Here is a 27,114-nt window from a genome sequence, read left to right as displayed (position 1 = left end):
ATACCCAACAACATTTGCAAATTCACGTCTCAACATCATTTCTTGAGGCCGCTTCTCAACTATAAATTATCTTTTTATAAAAGAAGCAATTCATTAATGCAAAGAAAAAATGGGAAAGGAATAAAAAAAACATGTAAATTCATATTTGTTAACGCACTAACTATTTTTATATGAGGAATTAACTTAATCAAATTCAGAACAATAATTGGATTGCCATATCTCTTAGCTAGGTCTTCAAAATGCAATTTTGTTGCTTGGTATGTTGGATCATACCTCTGCACTGGAAGTCAAAACGGGGGGGGGGATCAAAAGAGAGCTAGATGTATTATAACAACATAGAATTTAACAATGAACAGTATAAATATTAATCTCAACTACTCTCATACAAATTATATCAGGCTTGGGGCTAAATCTTGATGCTTCTTGTGACCAGAAAAGTGGTATTGATCCACGCATTTGCACAACTGAACTCATCTTTCCCTTGCAAGAGCCTGATTCTTCATCAAGGACAATCTGCTCTGTCTCAACATCATTAGCAACCCTCCCCCGATCATTCACACCCCTTTTCAAGTACCTGCAGAAACAATTCATGACAAAGAAAAATAATCCAACCATTACTATTTTAGCCAGATAGACACAATGTAAAACCAAATATCATTGCAAATTGCAAAATACAGATAATTCTTGATATCAAAGAATATTGCTTGCTATGCAACTTGCAGATACAATGGTAGCAGCAATATTACGATAAGAACAAGGCCAGAATGACAAATAATACTTGAATCAGATAATAATGTGAAGAACGTTACCTTTTTTCAGAGTCCAATGCATCATCAATATCACCAACCAACACAGATGCAGATCCCACATGAGCATGGCTGATGGCTCCTGCATGTATCATCAATATCACCGGAGGTGCATTTTCGTGGAGTGAGAAAGAGGCCATGGGGGAGATACGCCTCAGAGATCAGAGATCCCAGCAAGAAGAGCCGCGTCTGGCTCGGAACCTTCGACACTGCGGAGGCGGCAGTGCGTGCCTATGACGCCGCTGCACGAGAGTTTCATGGCCCTAAGGCCAAGAAAAACTTCCCTCTCCCTTTGGAAAATGTTAAGAACTTGAGCCCCAGTTAGAGCAGCATCGTCGAGTCCTCTAGCCGCGACTGCGACGTCGCCGCCGATTCCTCATGTGGCGTCCCCAAAATAATGACTGGTTTAATAGTAATAATTTAAACAACAAAAACCGTGGGAATTTTTTTTTTCTTATTCGTTTCTTTCACTTTTCACAATAATTAAGTTCAGAAGGAAAATTATCACTATAGAGTCCTGAATGGCCAGTTCACAACTCTATTCGGAGTCATTTCTTTCTGCTCACTCATAACGTCTAAAATATGTTGCTTCTTCAAAAATAAAAGTATACCAGCCATCATTTTAGGTCGTCACGTGTAAAATAATAAAATAAAATACGGTCGGTGAAATCTCTTTCAAATAAGGTCTGTTAACACATTCTTTCCAAATAACAAGATTAAACATAAGTGCATTCATCATTTAAAGTTGTCCAAAATATAAGAGTTTTGCAAAATACATGGTGTCATCCAGAGCAAAGGTGTCCACTGTGGTGGCTTCAGCCACATGTATACAATCATCAAATTCCTATACAATAGGTCTACCCATACAAAACAAAAGAGTAAACCTAACAGTCAGTCCTAGATACACCCACCCTCAAAAAGTATATAAAACTGGTCCAATGAGCTGTCTACTATGATGAAGAGCCTCCACTAATCGCCATCTCTCCAGGGCCGCTCTCCTCCGTAGAGTCTGCCTCAGATGCCGACATGACGTCCTCGGGAGAATCCACCTCAAGGAGTGGGTCCTCATCACCCTCTAGAAAGTCAAGAGCATCCACAACAGGCTCAGGAGGTAGCTCCTCTGGGTCTTCCTCAGGGTCTTCCTCAGATGACGTCACCTCGATCACTTGGACTGGCTCCACTAGACGGTATGGTGTAGGCGTGGGTAGTATCCACTCCACAGTGCGCTGAAGCGTGCGCGCGGGTTCATCTGGATGCACCAATGAAGTAGCCGTGAATTGAATCATGCCCCGAAATCGGCACCTCACATTGCCTTCGAGGGTCTCCCAAGCTCCCTCTAGGCACTCCATCTCCACTCGGTCATGGATTAGTTGCGCCGCCATCACGATCTACAAGAAATAAAAGAAAGGGGTAGACTCTTTCACGTGATATCTAACTACGGAGCAACACAATGCGTCTCATAACCACTACATGTAAGTAAAAGGGGTATCTCAAGGCTTTTCATCTCTAGTAATCGATTACACAGCCTTGGTAATCGATTACCAGAGGCTAAACTCGAATTACACAGCCTCAGGACATGAAACATGCAAAAATGCACTGTGTAATCGATTACACATAACTGGTAATCAATTACTAGTGGCATGTTCCTCTGTGTAATCGATTACACAGCCTGGTAATCGATTACCAGAGGCCTCCAAAACATGCTGCCTTCATTTCTAAGCCTGGTAATCGATTACACACCTTGGTAATCGATTACCAGAAGCCCTCTTAGCTTCCTGATCTCGTTTTTAAGCCTGGTAACCGATTACACCCCTTGGTAATCGATTACCAGAGGCCATCTTAGCTTCCTGTCTTCACTTTTAAGCCTTGTAATCGATTACCCACCCTTGGTAATCGATTACCAGAGGCCATATCCCATGTAACACTCAAAGCTCACAGCTGGCCAGCTACCACACAAGCCTCCTTGCTTTGTGGTCTTTGTTCTTTTATCTGTTGACTGCCAGGAGCTCGCCTGTTTAGGTACATCACAGGTTCTCACTGATTGACTATGCCCGGGTTGGGTCGGGATTGGTCAAGCTTGGTTTTGGGAAATAGCACCCCACCTGACGTCCCCAAGGTCTCCTGACTCCCGCGACATATCTCCAGGTACCACTCTGTGGTCAACAATAAAAGAAGGAAGTCTCACCCTTCCACACTTCCTCATTTCAAGCTTGTAGGATTATGGGGTACCCATCACATGTGGTACTAGGTGGCGGTCAGGCGATGGTGCAAAACAATTCTCCACATTCACAAATCACGTATAAACCCACCATCCCCTGTTGCCCACCTCAACTGAGCTCACGTACTCCCACGTAGCCCTTATCCTCGTTCCTCTCAACGCCGGGTCCCCATCAATCCTCCCAAGCTTCCACAACATCCAAGTAATTCAACATCCAAGCATCATGAACTAACACAACCAAGAAAACAGGGCAGAGGCAGAAAACTCTGCCCAAAACGCAAACCAACATCACAACTTTTCACACTCAAATACCACTGTAATATTATCCTCGTTCCAATTCGTTAACCGTTGGATCGACTCGAAAATTTTACTGGAAGTCTCTAGCACATAAATATACATTATGACCGTTGGGATCTGCTAGAAAACGTCCAAAACCCAATCTATACTACTCTTTCCACAACCAGCAAATACACAACACTTTCTGCACAAAGCCAAAATTCTGCTGCACCTATTTGACAGCAAAATTCTGCATAAAGTGCAGATTTTCGAAATCACACTTTCCCTCATCCAATTTTGCCCAAATTGAATCCTACAAGTCCCAAATCATGTATCAATCATGTCTAAACCAAGGACAAGCTTCAGACCAAAGCAACTCAAAATCTAGGCATCTAAAACCCCTCAATTTAGTGGATTTTCAAGGTTTGAGAAGTGAAAATGAGAATGGGGTAAATTTGGAGAAACTCTCACCTCAAACAAGTCTATATCATCAATCTAAACTTGCTCAAACTGGTTTTACGACGAAAACTCTACCAAATCAAAATTTGACTCCTCAACACCCAATTTTACCCTAGAAATGACTCTTGCCTTCACTTTGGCCATTTGTTTTTCTCTCTTGCACAGCCCAAGCTTTCTCATAAGTCCTAGATGACATTTTAAACTAGGATTTACTCACTTTCACCTCCATTTACCACTGAATCCCGTTTTAGCCTTCCAACTCTCAAAGCCTCACTCTTTTTCTACTCATAACACTACATTCTCACTTTCTAACCCTAGGTTAACTCTACCCTTCATCCCTAGCAATTTTCCATCAGCAATTTCAGCACATAAACATCACAAGCATCATCATAAAAACCCTAAAACAGAATGGGTAAGCTTGACTCACACCAACATGGCAAGTTCAACATGCTTTCAACAAATTTCTTCACAAATAACTATCATGAAGCAGAAACCTAGCAAAACTACCCATCACATCTCCCAGAACCCAATACCCACGAAAATCAAGTGAGAAGGAAGTCTACCCAAACCTGAAATTTCGAAGTCACACACGTAGAGATACGCTTCACGACTCCGAAAATGCCTTCCTTTCGCGATTTGGAGCAGAAATGGCTACCAAAGGTTGGAGCTTTGTTGGAGCTTCAATGGTGGAGGAAGAAGAAGAGAATGGCAACGTGAGAGAGAGAGGAAAAAGCTTTCTGAAATTTTGGGGTTGAGTGAGGAGAGAGAGAGTGTTGCTTTTTGGTTAAAAAAAAAAGCTTTTCTCTTTTCTATTATTTTATTTTTTTCAAAAGCACTTGCCACTTGTCCCATTTTGAGTGGAACAAAAAGGGCCCACCTTTTTCTCTTGATGTGACTCATGCTCAGCCACATGAAGAGAAAAATCTGACCTTTTGAAATGCTAAAATCTTGCCTCGGTTTGCGTGCCATTTCTCTGGTTCCAGTCCCTCGCGTTTCTCTGTGCCCATCGGGGCCAGTTTTCGAAAGTAGGCAATATATATATCAAAACGCTCAGGATAAAACCCCGAGTGTGGTTCAGAGGTTGGTTTTGTTAAATTTTAAGTGGCACACAAAACGATGATTTTTAGACTAATTAATTGAGAATTAACCTATAACTATCCAGTTATGGACTTCTCTTCCTTAATTAGCCTAACCCGCGTATCTTTCCCCCAAAATACCTACTTCTACCAGGAATATATATACATATACATACTCTGAATAATACTCATATATATATAGCCATTCAAAATGCACCGTTTACAAAAAATTACGGGTAGAAATTTCCAGGATGTCACACCTCCCCTCTAGACCTCAACCTTGCCCTCGCCGCAGTCGCATCCGCTCGATTCCCCTTCCAGCACTTTACCGGCGCGGTTCTGTGGGAAACCTTTTTTTGTACTACGACTTTGTTCTATGCGCCGGCATGGGCGGTCCACGTGGCTTTGCATTTGACTACAATCATCATCCCGTTGCGGCGACTGACGAGCGACTCAGACTCTTCCTCTTCCTCTGTTATCGATCTGATGAGGGTGAAGGGAACGTTTCCAGAATCTTCCATCCAAATTCGCATAAATGAAGACGTTTTGTATAATATATTTTATTAATAAAGAGGGAAAACTGAAATAAAAAATAATTAAAAAATTTATAACTTCAAATTAAATGCGGTTTTTGAAAAGACCGTAGTAGTTTGGTGACTAACAAAGACGGTTTTTATAAAACCGCCTTTGTAACCTTCACATTGAAGGCGGTTCTATAAAACCGCTGTCGTTAGCTTAAAAAAATTTATTTTATTTTTAAAAATTCCATCTACATCGGTTTTTTATAACCGATGTAGATAAGACGACGTAAAAAGACATTTTTGTAGTAGTGGTGCTTCCTCTCCTGTCGGTGCGTTGAAGGCAGCAAAGTTCGTGATGTTGAAGGTTGACGATTTGATGAATTGGGCTCGTTGCAGCTCCATCTGGCCCATGACCTTCGGCCTCGCATGCTGCATAGTCGAAATGATGCACACCGGCACCGCTTTGACATCATTTTTAGGCCCAGCCCCCGCCAATCTGATCATCGTCAGCACTCTCACCAATAACATGGCTCCCGCTCTTGACAAGTATTCCCTCTATCCTTTTTCTAGGGTTTTTACTTCCCTATTTTTATTCCTTTCCACCGTAGATTCAAAATCACATGACTCACTTGATGCACTGACATTTTAAAAAATGGATAATGTAGCTTGCATATTTATAAACACATGATAAATGATTGTTAATTCGGCATTAAGATCTGAATCTTGTTCCTGCCTGGGAAATCAATGTTTCTATGAATCAATGCTGGTGAAAATCTAGTTTTTTTTCCCTTTTTGAACCCTCAGGCTTTGATAAGTTGCATTATTTCTTCCTTAGATGATAAGAAAAACTTGGCAAACTGCCAATAAGATGAAGGTACAATGAGGACCGCTCCAGCTGGTGAATCAGATAATGACAACTTCCCGATCAAACGATACATTGCAAAATACACTATAAATCCAGCTATAGCGAATGGTTTATCACAATATGTTGGTTCGGTGGAGGTATAAGTAATTTTTAAATGTTTAATGCATGCTCAATATATGCATTAATTTTCTAGGAAAAGAAAAAAAAACCCTGAGATTTCCTTTTGATTAAATGACTTATTATATACAATGTGTTTACCATTTAACTGATTATAGTATAAGGTCACTGTTTCATTTTTTTTTTGTCAAAAAAGAATGTTGCACTTTGGCACTTTTCCATAGCATATGGCAATCTCATTCAAAATGAGAGGAGTGAAACAGAAGTGATATTTCCCGTGAAAAAGCAAGGTTGCAAATGTCATCAATACTTGCTGACCTATGTTGGCCATTAGCCTCTTGTTTACCTTAGGAAAGAAGCATGCACATGTTAATTGGTACTTGGTAGGAATTTAGTGGATTAGATAAAGTCAAGACCTATTATCTATATTTTTGGATAAAGTTCGTAGTATAATTTATGAGTAGTGCTATAATAGTGAATACTTATACTTGCTTAGGTATTCATGTGGCTGCATATAAGTTGTTTAAGCAATTCTTATTGAACATTAGAACTTGAACTTTCATTTTTTTTTGAAAAGTTCAGATTGATAAAAATGAATAGTTATGCATCTAAGCTACTAGACAAGTAGGTCTTCTCTCATAATTTAACTTCAAACATAACATATAAGAGGACAACTATAAATCTGACTCTAAACCTTCTAAATTTAGCATTATCATCCAGATCGCTGCAAGGCATGGAACCCTCTATCCCTCATACTTACATAAACAATTTAGTACTAAAATTACAAACTCACATTGTTGTTGTTGTTTCACAAACAGTCAGTTGCAGTCACATCACATGGTAAAACTAATTACTGAATACTCACTACTAGAAAAGCTACATTCTACATCGGTTAATTGGGCGACAAGAGCGTGTATTTCTGGAATAATGAGAGTTCTGAAAATCTTTTTTAAACAGCATATCCTGCCTTTGTTTTTGCTTTATTGCTCTTTTTTTCTTCTGCATAAATCAAAGGCAATATTCCCTTACATCAAAATATCACAACCAAAGATGAGGGTGTTCCCTAGAATGTACACCAATCAAACACTAAACTAAAGGATGTCCATACCTTCCGAAGCTTTTCAAGAGTAGGAATAGCATCATCTTGAAGTTTCATGCTATCAGCAACTTCCACAGTAGACTTGCTGATTGCAAATTTTTCCTACAGTTAACATTTAAAGGTAAAGTTAATAAGGTTTCAAATCCAGGGGGAAAAGTAAGACAAAAGATGGTTAACATGATCTTACAGCTACTTTTGAAAAATCTTCAAGATTGGAAGCAAGTGTTTCCCATTGAATGGTGGGGAGTGATAAACATTCTTCATCCTTATCATTTGGAATTGAGTCTGATATGATAATTTCCCTGAACAATCTGTGACTCCGACCTTTTGAATTTGCATCTACCTATAACAAAAATATACATGTTAGCAATGACAATTTTAAGGTTTTAAGAATCTTCAAAATTATTTACATAAGACAAAATTAAAATAGCCAAAGGCATTATAAAAAAAAAGAGAGAAACACCAAAGATGATCAGTAACATAGACTAAGAGGATTTATCTAGTTTCTAGTCATGAGATGCAAAAGTATTCATATATTAATTTATCAAATTAAATAAACAAAAATTTGAATAAACAAAACATAAAATATTAATACCTGAGCTCTAACTTCTCAAAGAGCTTTTAGCGGTAGTAAACGATCTAACGGATCAAGTTCCTTGTGCTTGGAATTATATTACCTTGTAATTGTCTTGTCCAGTAGATATTAAAGTCAAAGGTCCACTTGGTGGAGCTGTAGTGGTCCAAACTGCTCCATGACTCCGGTCTAGTAACTTGCACACAAAGTTCTGAGTCTACACTCAACAAAAAGAGATACTCATTACAATACTTTTCATCTAACTAACTGGACCCTAATGATATATCCATTTCAATTGAATGAAGAGTTTAATGTCTTAGTGATTTCCATATCAAAATTTAATTATTTGGTAAAATATATGGTCTAGTCCAGCTAACCAGTGGTTAAGAAATTAAACAAAAAAAATTATTAAAAATAACATAGAAGTGCAATTCAAAATCACTGCAAGCATATTTTTATGCATTTAATTATTTTAAAAAAATTAAATAGTATTCTTATTAAAGACACTGGTTAGCATTTGTGAATCAATAAACAAAACAGAATATAATCAGCTGAACTGGCAAAATTAAGAGGAATTAGTGAGATAATTCTATTGAGCTACACATGTTCAATGCCAAAAACCAAATCAAAACCAATTAAAAATCAATAAATTAATACTACTAATAATCAGATATGGACTTATGGGAAAATAAAAGTGATATATTAGATAGATAATATATACGTATGCTAGGCATATATATGTATGCTAGTGTCACTATTAGCTAAGTTATAAAATCAAGCTATATAATATATACTTATATATTAGATAGATAAAGTAAATTAATATTAAACCTGTAGTTTAGCGTCTTCCCATCCATGAACTTGGCTATCTTTGTTGTGACATGAATATTGGTACTTGTCATCCACCTACACATAATTAAATTCCACCAAACCATTATCCCCAAAATAATAACATACAATAATAATAATAATAATTCCTCTATCTCTCGTTATCTTTCTTAAAGTAATATATACTTTTAGTAAATAAAATTTGACAAAACTTTTAATAAATTAAAAAGACAATACAAAAGGAAATAAATTAAAAAGACAAGTGGCAATTACCTTTACAAACACTAATTATAAATCCGGACTCCTAAGGATGAAAAAGAAGGAGAAAACTACATAGAATTGTTACACTACAAACAGCCAAAGCAATGAATGAGGAATAGGATGTAATTAATCTTAGAAATCAAACCATGCTTCAAATCAATGTAATTAATCTTTTTGTTGATATTAATATATCAAAGCACTTTTAAGGGGAAAGCTAAAAAAAAGCACGGCTTCAACAAAGTATAGATGGAGGGTAATAAGCCTTTGAAAGTATATGTCAGGAGAAATAAGAAATAGGAGAATATTTCTTGAAGGGAAACTCTTGTGTGCTGAGTGTCTATAGTCCTGTACAACAAATCTGGTCATTAAAACCAGATTTATTCAGAAATACAATCATTGTTTTGTATATCTAAAATATACATTCTTGGAAAATTACTGGTCTGGTCCTTCAGGTTCAACATAATTCAAATGTGCTCTCTTTGAAAAATTTGGAAAAAAGCACAGAACATGTTAGGATATGGAACATGGTTATGCCTTTTCTTTTGGAAGGATATGGTAGAAATGTATGATAGAAATGATGGGAGTAGGAAGAGGATGAGTTTTCAGAAAATTGACACCTTAACTTGAATTGTGCTTATTAGCTTCTTGACTTACATTACATGGCTTGCTACAACTTATGCCTTTATATAGGTTACATAGGTGATTTCTACACCCTTCTATACTACTTAATCCTAGAGTCTTCTAGACTCATCTTTCATCTACCATCCATCTCTATAATGTTCTAGGTGCTTCTATGACTTTAGATAATAAGATATTTTTCTACATCCATCAAGAAGTTTCTACACACTACAACATCTCCATAGGTATAAAACTCTCTAGGTAATGGACCACCAATTATACATCTACACTTTTCTAGATTAATCTTCAACACTCCCCCTTAATCTAGAAAAGTCTTGAACTCCAAGCATGTCTCTGAATTTGATGAACTTCTCTGTTGCAATAGGCTTAGTGAAGATGTCTGCTAATTGTTCTTCAGTCTTGTAGAACTCCATTTTGATTTCTCCACGTTCCATGAGCTCTCTAATGAAGTGGTATCTAATCTCAATGTGCTTTGTATGGCTGTGGAATACTTGATTCTTAGTCATTGCAATAGCTAACATATTATCTCAATGAATAATTGTTGGAGTCTTAGAGTCTTGTTGTACGTCTTGCAGAATTTTTCTGAGCCATGTCGCTTCACATGCAGTGCTTGTTGCAGCCATGTATTCTGCTTCTGCTGATGATAGAGCAATTTTCGTTTGCTTCTTTGATGCCTATGATATTGCTTTGTTGCCTAGAAGAAACACATATCCACTTGTGCTTTTTCTATCATCTGTGCTTCCTGTCCAGTCGCTATCTGTATAACCTGTCAAGTTAAAGTCTCTATCTGCCCCGTACAAAATGCCAAAATCCTTTGTGCCTTTGACATATCTTAGGATTCTCTTGGCAGCTGCAAAGTGTGCTTTGCTTGGGTTACTCATGAATCTAGACACGATGATAACTGTATGTACGATGTCTGGCCTTGAGTTGGTTAAGTAGATTAGCGAACCAACTAGGCTTCTATAAACTGTTGCATCAACTTTGTTTTGCCCATCATCTTTTGAAAGCTTCTTGTTCATCGCCATAGGTGTGGCAAGTGGTTTGCAATCTTGCATGTTGAACTTCTTTAGTAAGTCATCCGCATATTTTTCTTGCGAGATAAATATTTGTCCAGGTCTTTGCTTGACTTGGATGCCGAGAAAATATTTCATGAGTCCAAGATCGATCATTTCATACCCTTTCATCATAGCCTTTTTGAATTCTTCCATCATTTGTGAGTTGTTGCCGGTGTAGATTAAATCATCTACGTATAGGCACAAAATCAAGAAATGATTACCTTGCATCTTCACATATAGTGACGGCTCACTTGGACTTTTGAGGAATCTATGCTTGACGAGGTATTTGTCTATTTTGCTGTTCCATGCTCAGGGAGCTTGTTTGAGACCATAAAGCGCCTTTTTCAAGTGATATACTTTGTCTTCTCCTTGAAATTTGTATCCTTGTGGTTGCTCCACGTAGACTTCTTCTTCAATCTCTCCATTCAAGAAAGCTTATTTTACATCTAGTTCGTAGACTTGTAGCTTCAACTGTGCAGCTAAGGCTAGTACAGTTCTGATTGTTTCCATGCGCACAACAGGAGCAAATGTCTCGTTGAAATCAACTCCTAGCAGTTGTGAATAGCCTTTAGCGGCAAGTCGTGCTTTGTGTTTCTGGATTGTTCCATCCTCATTATATTTAATTTTGTAAACCCATTTCAGGCCAATGATCTCCTTGTCTTCTGGTTTTTGCATGAGCTCCCATGTATGATTTTTCTCTATCATTTTGATTTCCTCGTCCATGGATTTTCTCCAAACTTCTTCTTTCGATGCTTCCTCAAACTTTTGAGGTTCACAGGCAAAAAATCCAACATTTGTGTACTTTGGATTCAGTTTGTGATGGAAGCTTGCTTGTGGAGCTTCTATGGAGGCTGGATCTTTGAGCTTCAATGAGGTCCTTCAATGGTGATTTTTCACCATGGAGATGCAGCGGAAGGCAAAGGAGAAGAGGACAGGGAAGGCACCATCCACTAGGGAATAAGCCAAGGAAGAAGGAGCTTCACCACCAAGAATTGCCTTGGATAAGAAGCTTGAAGAGGATGCTTTAATGGAGGAAAAGAAAGAGAGAAGGGGGGAGCACGAAATTGAAGGAATAAAAGAAGGAAAGAAGTGGAACTTTGAAGTGTATCTCATAAGACTTTCATTCATCAAAGTTACAACAAGTGTTACACATGCTTCTATTTATAGACTAGGTAGCTTCCTTGAGAAGCTTTCTTAAGAAAACTTCCTTGAGAAGCTTTCTTAAGAAAACTTCCTTGAGAAGTTTCTTTGAGAAAACTTCCTTGAGAAGCTAGAGTTTAGCTACACACACCCATCTAAAAACTAAGCTCACCTCCTTGAGAAGCTTCCTTGAGAAGCTAGAGCTTAGCTACACACACCCATCTAAAAACTAAGCTCACCTCCTTGAGAAGCTTCCTTGAGAAGCTAGAGCTTAGCTACACACACCCATCTAAAAACTAAGCTCACCTCCTTGAGAAGCTTTCTTGAGAAGCTAGAGCTTAGCTACACACCCCTATAATAGCTAAGCTCACCCCCATGACAAAAAAACATGAAAATACAAAAAAAAAAATCCTACTACAAAGACTACTCAAAATGCCCTGAAATACAAGGCTAAAACCCTATACTACTAGAATGGCCAAAATACAAGGCCCAAAATAAGAAAACAACCTATTCTACTATTTACAAAGAAGAGTGGACCCAACCTTGGCCCATGGGCTCAAAAATCTATCCTAAGGTTCATGAGAACCCTAAGGCCTTCTTTATCAACCCTAGCCCAATCCTCTTGGAGCCTCTTGCTCATGGCTCTGGTAACTGGTCCTTTCCTAGGGAGGATTGCATCATCCCCTCCCCCTTGAAGAGGATTTGACCTCAAATCTGTTGGTTCCTCCTCCTCTATATCAGCTCCACCTGCAAAAGGAATTAAATCAGAAATATTAAAAGTGGTGCTGACTCCATACTCTCTTGGGAGGTCCAACCTATAGGCATTATTATTGATCCTCTCCAAGACCTGAAAAGGTCCATCCCCTCTTGGGCTAAGCTTGGATTTCCTTTTAGTAGGGAATCTTTCCTTCCTAAGATGGAGCCAAACCCAGTCCCCCTCATTAAGAACTAGCTCCTTTCTTCCTCTATTGCCCTTAGTTGAATACACCTTTGTTTGGTTCTCTATTTGGGTCTTAACCCTCTCATGCAACTTCTTTACAAACTCTGACCTAGATTCCCCTTCTTTATGTATAAAAGAAGTGTCATGTGGGAGGGGGATGAGGTCTAAGGGTGTTAAGGGATTGAACCCATAGACAACCTCAAAAGGGGATTGCTTGGTGGTTCTATGAACCCCCCTATTGTAGGCAAATTCTACATGAGGAAGATACTCATCCCAAGACTTATGGTTGCCTTTTAGAAGAGCCATTAAAAGAGTGGATAAAGACCTATTCACTACCTCTGTTTGCCCATCAGTTTGTGGACGACAAGTGGTAGAGAAAAGAAGCTTAGTTCCTAGCTTAGCCCATAATGTTTTCTAGAAGTGGCTAAGGAACTTAGCATCTTTATCTGACACAATGGTCCTAGGCAAACCATGGAGTCTCACAACTTCCCTAAAAAAGAGTTTTGAGATATGGGAAGCATCATCCACCTTGTGGCATGGTATAAAGTGTGCCATCTTGCTAAACCTATCCACCACTACAAAGATAGAGTCTACACCTCTTTGGGTTCTAGGGAGCCCAAGGACAAAGTCCATACTAATGTCTACCCAAGGTGCAGATGGAATGGGTAAGGGTGTGTATAGCCCATGAGGCATCACCCTAGACTTGGCTTGTAAACAAGCCACACACCTAGTGCAATGCTTATGGACATCTTTCTTCATATGGGGCCAAGAGAACTTTTCTTTGAGTAAGACAAGGGTCTTGTCTATCCCAAAGTGGACCATGAGCCCACCCTCATGGCTCTCCTTCACAAGTAATTTCTTGATGGTTCCTTGGGGTATGCAAAGCTTTCCCTCTTTGAACAAATACCCCTCAGCCAAATAGTATCCATCTTGGGCCTTTTTCCCACAACTCTTGTAAATGGGAGAGAAATGTTCATCTAAAGCATACAAATCCCTAATGTTATCAAATCCTAAAATTTGAGCTCCTAGTGAGCAAAACAATGTGTGTCTCCTAGAGAGGGCATCAACTACCACATTTGTTTTTCCCTTTTTGTATTTGATAACATATGGAAATTGCTCTAGGTACTCTACCCATTTTGCATGCCTTTTGTTTAACTTGCTTTGCCCTCTAATGAACTTAAGTGATTGATGATCACTATGAATGACAAATTCCTTGGAAACAAGGTAATGTTCCCAAGTTCGGAGTGCTCTTATTAAGGCATAAAGCTCTTTATCATAGGTGGGGTAGTTAAGGGTCGCACCATGAAGTTTTTCACTAAAATAAGCAATAGGGTGCCCACCTTGCAACAAAACAGCTCCAACTCCCACTCCAGAGGCATCACATTCTAGCTCAAAAGTTTTAGAAAAGTCAGGAAGAGCTAGAACAGGTGCCTTAGTAAGCTTTTCTTTGAGCAAAGCAAAGGCTTGCTCTTGCTTTTCACCCCAGGTAAATGCCACATTCTTCTTCACTAGCTCATTGAGAGGTGATGCAATTGTAGAGAAATTAGGAACGAACCTTCTATAGAAGCTTGCCAACCCATGGAAGCTCCTAATATCTCCCACACTTTTTGGGGTGGGCCATTCTTGGATGGCCTTGATTTTCTCAGGGTCCACTTGGACCCCATTTCTACCAACTACAAACCCTAAGAAAACTATATTATCTACACAAAAAGTACACTTCTCTATATTTGCATAGAGGGTGTTTTTCCTAAGGACTGAAAGAACTTGCCTGAGATGTCCTAAGTGATCATCTAGGCTCCTACTGTACACTAAAATATCATCAAAATAAACAACTACAAATCTACCTATGAAATCCCTTAAGACATGATGCATAAGCCTCATAAAGGTGCTTGGTGCATTAGTGAGCCCAAAAGGCATCACTAGCCATTCATACAAACCAAACTTGGTCTTGAAAGCGGTTTTCCACTCATCACCCTTTTTCATCCTGATTTGGTGATACCCACTTTTAAGATCAATTTTTGAAAAGATATTGGCACCATGCAACTCATCAAGCAAATCATCAAGTCTAGGAATGGGGTGCCTATACTTTACAGTGATGTTGTTGATGGCCCTGCAATCTGTACACATTCTCCACGTACCATCCTTTTTGGGCACCAACAACACTGGCACATCACATGGGCTTAGGCTCTCTTGGACCCAGCCCTTCTTCAACAATTCTTTTACCTGAGACTCTATCTCCTTAGTCTCCTGAGGATTAGTCCTATAGGCTGGCCTATTAGGAAGGCTTGCTCCTGGGACTAAATCTATTTGGTGTTCTATTCCCCTTAAAGGAGGTAGCCCAGGGGGTATCTCTTTGGGAAATATATCACCAAATTCATGTAAGAGTTCTTGGACCTTTGGGGGTAAGGTCTCAAATGTAGGAATTGTGGCAGTGCTAAGGGATGTTTCCCTTGATAGGAAAAGGTAGAAAGATTGTTTAAGAAGGAGTGCTCTTTTAATATCACCTTTTGTTGCAAAATGATTTTCCTTCTTAACAATCTTCTTGGAGGAATCCTTTTCCTCTTTTTCCTTCCCCTTGGCCTTTGAAGACAAGGCCTTACGATCCTTCTTTTTATTTTTTTTTTCTAGTTTTTCTTCCTCATCCCTCTTATCTTTCATAGTTAGTTGATCTCTGGCCACCTGTGAAGGTGTTTGAGGATGCAACACAAATTTAGTGCTAAGATGGGTGAGGGTAATCTCATTAGTTAGGCCATTGTAAATGATCTTCCTATCAAATTGCCATGGCCTTCCTTATGTCCTGCCTCCATGGGAACTATATCACAATTAACTTCATCCTTATATGTCCCAATGGAGAAAGGTACCTTCACTTGTTGGTTAACTATCATTTCCCCTTGCTCTTTGAGCCATTGAAGTTTATAAGGTTTTGGGTGGGGAATGATAGTGGGGTTCAACTTGGAAACTAATCTTGTGCTACAACAATTGCAACAAGATCCACTATCCACAATGAGAGAACAAGTTTTATCTAAAATTTTGCATCTTGTATGAAATATGTTCTCTCTTTGGGATTGAGATAGATCACAAGATTGACCTCCAAGGAGCCTTCTAACCATTAAGAGGTCACCTTCTTCATGGGGGTAGACTTCCTCACTAGACTCTTCACCCCTTACTTCATCTTCACTTCCACTAGAGGAAGGGCAAGAAGTAGTTTCCTCTTGACTACTATAAATGTCTTGACCCCTCATAATCATGGTTTTCTTGGTGGGGCATTGAGAGGCAATGTGACCTCTCCCAAGACATTTGAAGCATTTAATGTTGCTAGTCCTTTCTTGGGAACTAGTCTTAGGGGTGTATTTCTCTATGGTCTTACCCTTTTCTTCCTTGGGTTTTGAAGGTGTAGCCCCCAAAACTCCTTGGGCTTGGTCCTTCCTTGGATAAGAGTGAAAGCCATAAGATTTTGAAGAAGGCTTTCTTTTTAGTTGTTGTTCCACTCTTATACAAAGTTGGACTAGTTCATCTAGGTCCCTATATGGAAGGAGTTCAACCTTGTCCCTTACTTCCATATTAAGCCCACTAAGGAACCTCGCTATGCTTGTCCTTTCCTCCTCCCTAAGTCCAGCTCTTAAAAAGAGTAGTTCCATTTGTTGTCTGTATTCTTCAATAATCATACTCCCTTGATTAAGCCTTTGGAGCTTGTCCATAAGCTCCCTTTCATAGTAGGGAGGAATGTGCCTCTTCCTAAGGGCACTCTTAAGATCATTCCAATACTCTACTGGAGGATTCCCATGAATCCTTCGTTCCCTAACAAGGGAAGTCCACCAATAGAGGGCATACCCTTGAAAGCTAAGGGTAGCCAATGGAACTTTTCTCTCTTCGCTAATATGATGGCAAGCAAAGAGTTGTTCAACCTTCATTTCCCAATCTAAGTAGGCCTCAACATTATCTTTTCCATGGAAATATGGAAGACTAATGTTAACCTCTTGAGGCCTTCTATCCCTTTCCCTTCTTTGGGAGTGATGTTTAGTATGTGAACTATGGCGCCCTCTATAATAGTCGCTAAGTTCTTCACTTAAACTCTTGCAAGAGTCATGACTACTATAGGAGGCATGTTTTTCTCTTTTCATTTCTTTTATTATTTTTCTTCTTTCTTCCTCTCTTATTTTCTCTCTTTCATCTTGACTTGTTTCTTCCACTCTTTTTTTTCCTTTTTCTTTTCTCTCTTGTTTTTCTTTCCATAACTTGAGAGAACTCAACTCATCTAAGATTCTAGATAGAGGGTCCTTATGACTAGTACCCTCATCATTAACACTAGTTGAATGATGACTCATGTTGGTTTCTAAGTTGTGGTTCTTTCTTGTTGGAGGTTTGAAAACAAAAGGTAAAAGAAACTATGGTTGAAACTAGCCAAAATAAACACTAAAAGAGGTGTGAAAGATAAGGTAAAAAAAAACTAATTGGTAAAATGCAAGCTATCTAGGCGATTTGACAATGGAAGGTAAAAGAAATAAGCTATGAAAGTAAGCAAGAAATGTAAACTAGGTGAATCCTAAGAGTGTTTGGATGACCACATTCAAGGTTCCCAACAAAACACTCACTATCCTAAGCAAAAATTGCCTAAAATTATTACACACAAATGGAAGTTTGGTAACCTATTGGAGGCTCCCAACACACTTCCAATGAAAGGCCTTTTTGTTACAAAAACTTGAAAGCAATGAAGGTAAGTAAATTGAAAATTACAAAATTACAAAATGGTCCTCAATTTTGGTGGTTGTTCTCTCTTTGGTGATTCACTCAATTTGGAGTGCTTCTTAGTCCAATAGCTCTTAAGGTGGTTGGCCCCTTGCTTCTGGACTCAAATTCTTCAAGGGATGGCACCAATCCTCCTTCCAATTCCCTATATGGCAACCCACAAACAAGGAAACAAAGAGACAAGCAATAACCAAAGACCAAAAAAAAAAAATGAAATGAAAGCTAAACCAATGGAGTTTTAACAAGACAATTTTTCAAGGATTATTCAACAATTAAAGCAATGAAAAGGACATAAAAGCAAGCTAGGACTCAAAGAGAAACTTAGAATGGCTCTAGAGTAGAGTAAAAAAAAACTGAAAAAAAAAGACTCAACAAAACTCTAGCTTTGGCACTTGTCTTCACACTAATTTTGAATTGAAATTTCCAATTATAGAATAAATTTTGAGCCAAAACAACAAGCACCCTTCCCTTTCACCTTTTTTTTCTGGATACTGATTTTCCTGCCAACTTGTGCGATTTTTCATATTTTTTCCATTTATCCAAATCACTTGTTTCTTTTTTATAACTTTTTCCAGATGTCTAGAAAATTCAGTAAAAATTTCAGCTCAAAATTCGAAGTAGCCAATTCTCAGTAATTTTTACAAGTTTGTATGTCCAAGCTGCCAGCACCAACGATTTGTTTCTTTAAGCATGGTATATTGATTGCCTTGGGCTTACTTTCAACCTTCCTATGTATGTTGAACTCACTAGGATTGTTTACCACAGTTTTAGGAGTTCAATATTCACTTAGGATCAACATTTCAGCCAGCAATTCAATCACCAAAACTCAAATTCACAATAGACACAATCATAAAGAAACCTAAAAGTTCAAGAAAAGGTTCACAATCAAAGACTCTCTAAGAATTTTGCATGAACATGTTAAGGACTAATTAACATGAAAGATTTGACTCAAATCAAATAATAGGCTAAAAGAATTTCATACACTCATGAACAAATGAGTTAGACAAAGAAACAAGAAAATAAAATTCAGCACAACATAAGAAATCTTATGTGACAAGTTTCATGACTAGACATGACTTCTATGACAAAACTACAATAGGTGAACAAGTCACTCTAGATTTTTGAGGTTTTCTTCTACTTTAATATTTTTGTAAGAATTTTATGGTTTAGGTTTCAGCCACAAAAAAAATAACAAGACAAAACTCAAAGGAACCTAAACTCAACACAATTCATGGTTCAAGAACAAGAACAAGAAATTTGAACCATAGAAAATCAAATCTAGCTTCTATAGCAAGTTTAATAGGTGGAAACTCTAAAGAATCATGTTAACAACATTTAGAACAAGACATGTGAGGAGATACATGGAGAAAAAATGAAGAAACAACAATGGAAGAGAAGGTAAAGAAAAACAATTAATGGAGGTTTAAGGAGCACCTACTTGAAGCTCTTGTGCTCTGATTACCACTTGATGGAAGCTTGCTTGTGGAGCTTCTATGGAGGCTGGATCTTTGAGCTTCAATGAGGTCCTTCAATGGTGATTTTTCACCATGGAGATGCAGCGGAAGGCAAAGGAGAAGAGGACAGGGAAGGCACCATCCACTAGGGAATAAGCCAAGGAAGAAGGAGCTTCACCACCAAGAATTGCCTTGGATAAGAAGCTTGAAGAGGATGCTTTAATGGAGGAAAAGAAAGAGAGAAGGGGGGAGCACGAAATTGAAGGAATAAAAGAAGGAAAGAAGTGGAACTTTGAAGTGTATCTCATAAGACTTTCATTCATCAAAGTTACAACAAGTGTTACACATGCTTCTATTTATAGACTAGGTAGCTTCCTTGAGAAGCTTTCTTAAGAAAATTTCCTTGAGAAGCTTTCTTAAGAAAACTTCCTTGAGAAGTTTCTTTGAGAAAACTTCCTTGAGAAGCTAGAGTTTAGCTACACACACCCATCTAAAAACTAAGCTCACCTCCTTGAGAAGCTTCCTTGAGAAGCTAGAGCTTAGCTACACACACCCATCTAAAAACTAAGCTCACCTCCTTGAGAAGCTTTCTTGAGAAGCTAGAGCTTAGCTACACACCCCTATAATAGCTAAGCTCACCCCCATGACAAAAAAACATGAAAATACAAAAAAAAATCCTACTACAAAGACTACTCAAAATGCCCTGAAATACAAGGCTAAAACCCTATACTACTAGAATGGCCAAAATACAAGGCCCAAAATAAGAAAACAACCTATTCTACTATTTACAAAGAAGAGTGGACCCAACCTTGGCCCATGGGCTCAAAAATCTACCCTAAGGTTCATGAGAACCCTAAGGCCTTCTTTATCAACCCTAGCCCAATCCTCTTGGAGCCTCTTGCTCATGGCTCTAGTAACTGGTCCTTTCCTAGGGAGGATTGCATCAGTTTGTGTGGCCTTCCTGATCTTCGTAGTTGTTGTTGTGGGACTTCTTCTACTTCTTCTTGCTGGTGCTGTTGGTCATGCTGTGTTAGTGATGGTGGCAGTGTGCACGGGCTTGGATTGGTTACTTCTTGCATCTCATTGACTTCAGTACTCCATTGCCAGCTTGCTCCTCCGTCAAAGATGACATCTCTTGAAATGATCAGCTGCCTTGAATCTGGTTTGAATAATTGATAACCTTTAGATTGGTCACTATAGCCGACAAAGATTCACTTTTCTCCTTTTTCATCGAGCTTTTCTCGGTTCTCCTTTGGAATGTGCGAATAAGCAACACATTCAAAATCTTTAAAATGATCAACTGTTGGTTTTCTGTTGAACCATGCTTTATATGGCATCATATTTAAGACTGCTTTAGTTGGAGAACAGTTGAGGATGTATACTATTGTGCTAACAGCTTTCACCCATAGATTCTTTGGCAGGTTCTTATGTTGTAGCATCGATCGAGCCATTTCTACAATGGTTCTGTTTTTCCTTTAAGCGTCACCATTCTGTTGTGGAGTGTGACGAACAACCATCTCCTTCTTGATGCCATGATCATTGCAAAAATTGATGAATATGTGCCCATTGAATTCTCCCCCGCGATTTGTTCTCAAGATTTTGAGGGAATGCCCACTTTGCTTTTCCACTAGGGCCTTGAACTCCTTGAAGCAAGAGAATGCATCAGATTTTTGTTGGATGAAGTACACCCACATCATTCGAGTGTAGTCATCAACAAAGAAGAGAAAATATCTTCTTCCACCAAAGCTAGGGGTACTTAATGGTCCCCAGATATCAGCATGCACCAATTGAAGTGGAGCTTTAGCTCTCCAAGATGTTTTTGGAAATGGTAACCTGTGCATCTTGCCATAAATGCAGCCTTCACAAACTTTAAGGTTAGATGAAATAAAAGGAAGCCCTAGCACCATATTTTTTTGTTTTAATAATTTGAGGCCATTAAAGTTTAGATGACCATACCTCAAGTGCCACAGTATGGACTCATCCATATTCTCACATTTCAATGCATTGTTTTGCCCAAATGGCATAAATAGAGGAAATACTTTATTAGGAGCCATTTTGATAGAAATAATTTGGCCCTTTCTTTTATCAATGATATTACATTTATCATCATCAAAGATGACTTTATAATTTTTATGAATAAGTTGACCAACACTTAGAAGATTTTGAGTAAGACCTAGCACATAAAATGTAGAAGCAAGCTTCATGATGAATCAAGATTGATTCAAGGAGTTTTGATGATAACAAAGATGATGACAAAAAGCTCAAAAGTCAAGAACACTTCATGATAACAAAGATGATGGCTTCAAGAATCAAAGAATGAGTTCAAGATTGAATCAAGAACACTTCATGGTTCAAAAGGAAATTTGATTTCAAAAATCAAGAATCAAGTTTCAAGATTCAAGTTCCAAGAATCAAGATCAAGATTCAAGGCTCAAGATTCAAGAATCAAGAGAAGACTCAATCAAGATAAGTATTAAAAAGTTTTTTCAAAAACTGAGTAGCACATGAATTTTTCTCAAAATCTTTTACCAAAGAGTTTTTACTCTCTGGTAATCGATTACCAGATTACTGTAATCGAATACCAGTCTCAAAATGGTTTTCAAAAAGCTTTCAATTGAATTTACAACGTTCCAATTGATTTCAAAATGTTGTAATTGATTACAATGATTTGGTAATCGATTACCAGTGTGTTTGAACGTTGGAATTCAAATTAAACTGTGAAGAGTCACATCCTTTCACAAAAAAGCTTTGTGTAATCGATTACACTGATTTGGTAATCGATTACCAGTGATAGTTTCTGGACAAAATCAAAAGATGTAACTCTTCCAATAGTTTTCAAGTTTTTATAAAAGTTGTAACTTTTCCAAATGGTTTTTAAGTTTTTCTAAAGGTTATAACTCTTCTAATGGTTTTCTTGACCAGACATGAAGAGTCTATAAAAGCAACACTTTGATTTGCATTTAAAAAATATTCATTCAACAATTCTTTTGACAACAACTTTTCCACTTTGATTTCTGAATCTCTTTGAACTTGTTCTTCTTCCTTTTGCCAAAAGCTTTCCAAAGTTTTCTGGTTTTCCAAACCTTGAAAACTGTGCTATTCATCTTTTTCATTCCCTTCTCCCTTTGCCAAAAAGAATTCGCCAAGGACTAACCGCCTGAATTCTTTTTGTGTCTCTCTTCTCCCTTTTCCAAAAGAACGAAGGACTAACCGCCTGAATTCTTTTGTGTCTCCCTTCTCCCTTGTCAAAGAATTCAAAACGACACAGTCTGAGAATTCTTTTGATTCTTCCCTTTCCCATATACAAAAGATTTCAAAGGACTAACCGCCTGAGAATTCTTTTGTATCCCCGTTCACTAAGTTTCAAAGGTTTAACCGCCTGAGAAATTTGTCTTAAAACATTGGAGGGTACATCCTTTGTGGTACAAGTAGAGGGTACATCTACTTGGGTTGTTGACTGAGAACAAGAGAGGGTACATCTCTTGTGGATTAGTTCTAGTGGAGGATACATCCACTAGGTTGTTCAAAGAGAACAAGGGAGGGTACATCCCTTGTGGATCTTTGCTTGTAAAAGGATTTTTACAAGGTTGAAAAGAAATCTCAAGGACCGCAGGTCGCTTGGGGACTGGATGTAGGCACAAGTTGTTGCCGAACCAATATAAAAACTCTTGTGTTTGCCTCCTTCTTCCCTACTCTTTTAATTTCCGTTGTGCACTTTAATTCCCGCTTTTACTTTTGGTTAAGTTTCTTTTCTATTCTTCATTTACTTAACAACATAGTAAAAGCCTTAGAAGAGTAAATTTTTAATTAGTAAAGGTTTAGGAATAATTAATTCAACCGTCTCTTCTTAATTATTCTGAGGCCACTTGATCCAACATAAAAAACATCATGGATATATTTTTGGCTACCATTTTGAGTTTTAACAACAATGGTGCCTTTTCCTTCAGCAAGGATTTCTAGTGATTAGTGAAATAATATATTGCCTAAAGCAAATGTCTTGAACAAAAGGTCAATGTGAGACTGCCCCTATTGGCTATTACTAATTTTCTAGCTGGAAAAACAAGAATATGAGGATAGCATCATATAAGGAAACAAAACACAAGACTAATGTTGGTAGGCCCTAAATTAGAAACAGAAAGCAATTAAGAAGCACCTCGCATAACAATTAAAACCTGTAGGTTGTGAAGGCCATGTCCCATCCTTGTGTTCTTGCAAAAAGGTAAAATAAGTATTAAAAATAGTTTAAAGATTGAATACGTATTTGCTAGAATCTAGTGAAATTAATTGTATGACAACTGACAAGGATAAAATCCCTAATTGATCAGTCACTCACTCTGTAGTTTCTAAAACAAAATTACACCCTTAATATCAATACATGGGAATAGTCACATGTATCAAAGTTCAGAACAAATACTCGAATTAACATAATCACTAAACAATCCGTGAACCAAATAAGAGACATGCCGCATCGCATAATAAATCAAGTTACGATAGTAATAACAATGTTTAGCTAGCAGAGAAGAAAAAAAAGTATAATATGATAGTTAACACGTGGAATCTGTAATTTTGTACAATTGAACATGATAGGTTAACAAGATGGATCCTTGATAGTTGGATATGCAATTCCCATTAAGAAAAAGAAGGAAATTTCCAATGGAAATGAGAGATAAAAAAAGAAGAAAGAAAAAGAAAACCGAAACCCCCTAATTACATATTACATATACATAACAGGTATGCTTGTAACACCTTGAAATATTACTATTTATAAATCGATGTTTGATTACATTTATTGTGTTATTTGACTATATGGTTGACTTGAATGAGTGGAGGTATGACTTGAATTATTCATGTGTGAATTTCTTGATGTGGATGTTGAGTTATGTGGAGTTTTGTTGATCTAAGTTGAAATTATGAGATTTCTAAACCTATTCCGGCAAAATCGTGATCCTGGATTCGTTAACCGTTGGATCGTCTTAAAATGTTTTCTGAAGCTTCCTAAGACATTTCTCCACAGCCTGACCCTTGTGATTTTGAAAATAACAACTTTTGATGTGTCGCTAAGCGCGAAGGGCGCGCCAAGTGCAATTGCAAACCGAGAGGGAATTGCGCTGAGCGAGAAATGGCCTGCTGAGCGAGCCATAGTGTAGAGGAAGTTGCGCTGAGCGTGAATTTGTGTGCTAAGCGAGAAAAGCGGACTCCCGGTTATCGAGATGAGCTTGCTAAGTGAGATTTGTAGATTATAAAAACGTTCCTCGGCATGAAAAACGTGATTTTTCACTCTCCTCTTCTCCAAAATGCCATCCAAACCCTAACACCTCCTTCTCTACCACCCACGACAATCGATGGCCGCCACAAGCCGCCATTTCTTGCCCCCGAACCCCTACACCAAGAGGAACACTTTAATTGGAGCGGAATCCTCAGAATCCTCCTCAAGGATTCAGTAGAAAAAATTCCCCCAATCCTCCATTTCATAGCTTCTCTAAGGTAATCTTGACTTCTAAGCCCTTCTCCTAGTTAGTTTGAGTTCCTCTTAGTGTCTCTTGTGTGTTGGGTACTGTAATAGGGTGTTTTTACACTTCCTTTGAAAAACCCTAGAGAATGAGACATCGTAAAAGTTATCTTTTTATAACATTGATGTTATTTTCGTGACCTTAACTGAACCCCGGTCACATTGGCGTGATCAAAATTTTAAAATGATGTCTCCTTCTAGTAGAATCCGAAACACCCCTCAGCCCTTTATGTTTTGACAGGGGTATTTGACTCCGAATATGGTTATTAACCTTGTTTTTGAAACCTGGGAAGTGTGAATCTCTAGCATGAACTATAGATGTATATATATGCGGAATGTGACTTATTGTTGATGTTGCTATTGATGACATTAATTGATATGAGGTGAGGTTGATGTTTATGATGATATTGATATGAAATGATGTTGTTATTGATGATTATGTCAATATGAGTTGATGTTGTTATTGATGATTATGTTTGTTGGATCAAGTGGCCTCGCAATAATTAAGAAGGGGGGTTGAATTAATTATGAACGTGTCCTGACTAATTAAAAATTTATCCTTCTTAATGTTACTAGATTCAATTTGGCTTTACTAATAAGTTATGAGAAAGTAAAGAACATAAACAATAACTTAGACAAAAGTAAAGCGAAAATAAAAAGTACACAGTGGAAAAATAAAGAGTGTAGGGATGAAGAAAGACAAACACAAGATTTATACTGGTTCGGCCACAACCCGTGCCTACGTCCAGTCCCCAAGCAACCACCGGTTCTTGAGATTTCCAATAACCTTGTAAAATCCTTTACAAGCAAAGATCCACAAGGGATGTACCCTCGTTCTCTTTGTTCAACCAAGTGGATGTACACTCCACTTGAACTGATCCACAAGAAATGTACCCTCTCTTGTTCTCAGTATTACAACCCAAGTAGATGTATGCTCTACTTGTACCACAAAGGATGTACCCTCCAATGTGTTAAGACAAAGAATTCTTAGGCGGTTAGTCCCTTGAATCTCTGTGATGTGCCATCATTTTCTTCTATCTTCTAAACCCTTTTTGCATCATTTTAATTACTGATTGGTCTTAATTGTCAATTAATTAGGCAATTTTATTATTTGGGCTCATTTAGCTAATTTGATGTTTTTAATCTAATTTCAGGAATTAATGAAACATTGAGCTTAATTCGGATTTTGGTTGTGGACTTGAAGAGGGCAAATAAAGTAGCGCTTACCTTAGTTAATTTCTAATTAGGAAATTTCACAATTTTATTTTATGTGATTTAGTGTTTATTTCGTTTTGGGCCAGAGTATTGTAATAGGGCCCAGTGACTTTGAGTGACTCTTTTTAAATAGCAGCCTTGGGATTCGTGGAAGGCTATTCTGTTATGCCATTCATTATTCAGAGCTTTGTTTAGGGTTTTACGTTTTTCTGCTTGGATGCTACTGTTCACGTAATGCAATTTTCTATTTCCTGCTTCTAATTACAATTTCGTTCTTGTTTCTTCTTCTACTTTCATTTACGTTTCTGTTTTCATTTTCGTTTCTATCTCATTTACGTTTCTGTTTATTTACGTTTCTGCTTCATGTTTCATTTACGTTTTCTGTTTGAATCTATGGAAGGCTAAATATTCTGGTGTTGTTTCCTTTTGAGGACAAAGCCCAACTCTCTTTGAGGTTTCGTTTATAATGTGGTTCCCTGGCAGTTTTCCCTTCACCAATTAACCCAAATTCGTGAACATTAATCAGTGCACGCTTCGTGTTCGATTAATTGCCTCTGAACCTAACTTGCGTTCATGCTTAATGGACGAAGGGCTAACTGGTGTATGTGGTGCCTAATCACGTATTGACAACCCTAAGTTGATTTTCGCTTAGTGAATTGAAATAGGGTTGGATTAAGTGGTTAACTGTTAGGGACGAATTCTCCATAACCCAAGATAAGAGAATGGCTTCTGAATCAGAGGAAACAGCCCATTTTTAATATTAGTAGTTTCGTATTCCAGTTTACTTGTTCTGTCCTTTAAATCACAAAATAAACAAACCCCCCCAATCATTGCTGTTACTGCAAGTGTATTATGAACATTAGGTTTATCATTGCTCGTTGGGAAACGACCTAGGATCACTTCCTAGTTACTGCATTTTCATGTTTATTTGATTCGGGTACGGCCTCGATCAAATTTGGCGCTTTTGCCGAGGAGCAGTGTCCAAAGGTTCATAATAGCTAGCGTTGTGTGTTTAATTCCTTCGTGTTTTATGTTTACTTGTTAGTATTTTGTTAGTATGTGTGTTAGTGTTGTTTAATGTCATGGTATTTTGTTTAGTGTGTGTTCTGTTTCAGTTTTCCTTTTAAGCGTTTCCCCTATTTCAGTTTTGGGTGTTTTGCTGTGAATAGTGTTTTGCAATGGACTTAGCGACCACTTTTGGTTGCGGCAAAACAAAGTAGTAGAAGAAATCATGTAGCGACGGATTTTAGCGACCACCCATGCTGAATTATTTTGGATTTTTTGTTTTAGTAGCTAGGGTTGTTATTTTTGGCTGA

The 27,114-nt window shown here is 38.0% G+C and overlaps 1 protein-coding gene and 1 pseudogene across 1 annotated transcript; one reads left to right on the top strand and one right to left on the bottom strand.

Annotated features, from left to right (window-relative positions):
• Positions 1–709: 709 nt before the first annotated feature.
• On the top strand, positions 710–6,167 carry LOC114420541 (annotated as a pseudogene).
• A 4,246-nt stretch (positions 6,168–10,413) lies between these two features.
• LOC114420540 (uncharacterized mitochondrial protein AtMg00810-like) lies at positions 10,414–10,947 on the bottom strand. The gene has a single exon (XM_028386409.1). It carries the CDS (start codon positions 10,945–10,947, stop codon positions 10,414–10,416), a length of 534 nt encoding a protein of 177 aa, XP_028242210.1.
• Positions 10,948–27,114: the final 16,167 nt, after the last annotated feature.

The sequence above is a fragment of the Glycine soja genome, chromosome 7 (genome assembly GCF_004193775.1).
Source record: "Glycine soja cultivar W05 chromosome 7, ASM419377v2, whole genome shotgun sequence".
Lineage (NCBI taxonomy): Eukaryota > Viridiplantae > Streptophyta > Magnoliopsida > Fabales > Fabaceae > Glycine > Glycine soja.
The sequence above is the reverse complement of the archived record's forward strand: the minus strand, read 5'-3'. Positions and strand labels throughout refer to the sequence as shown.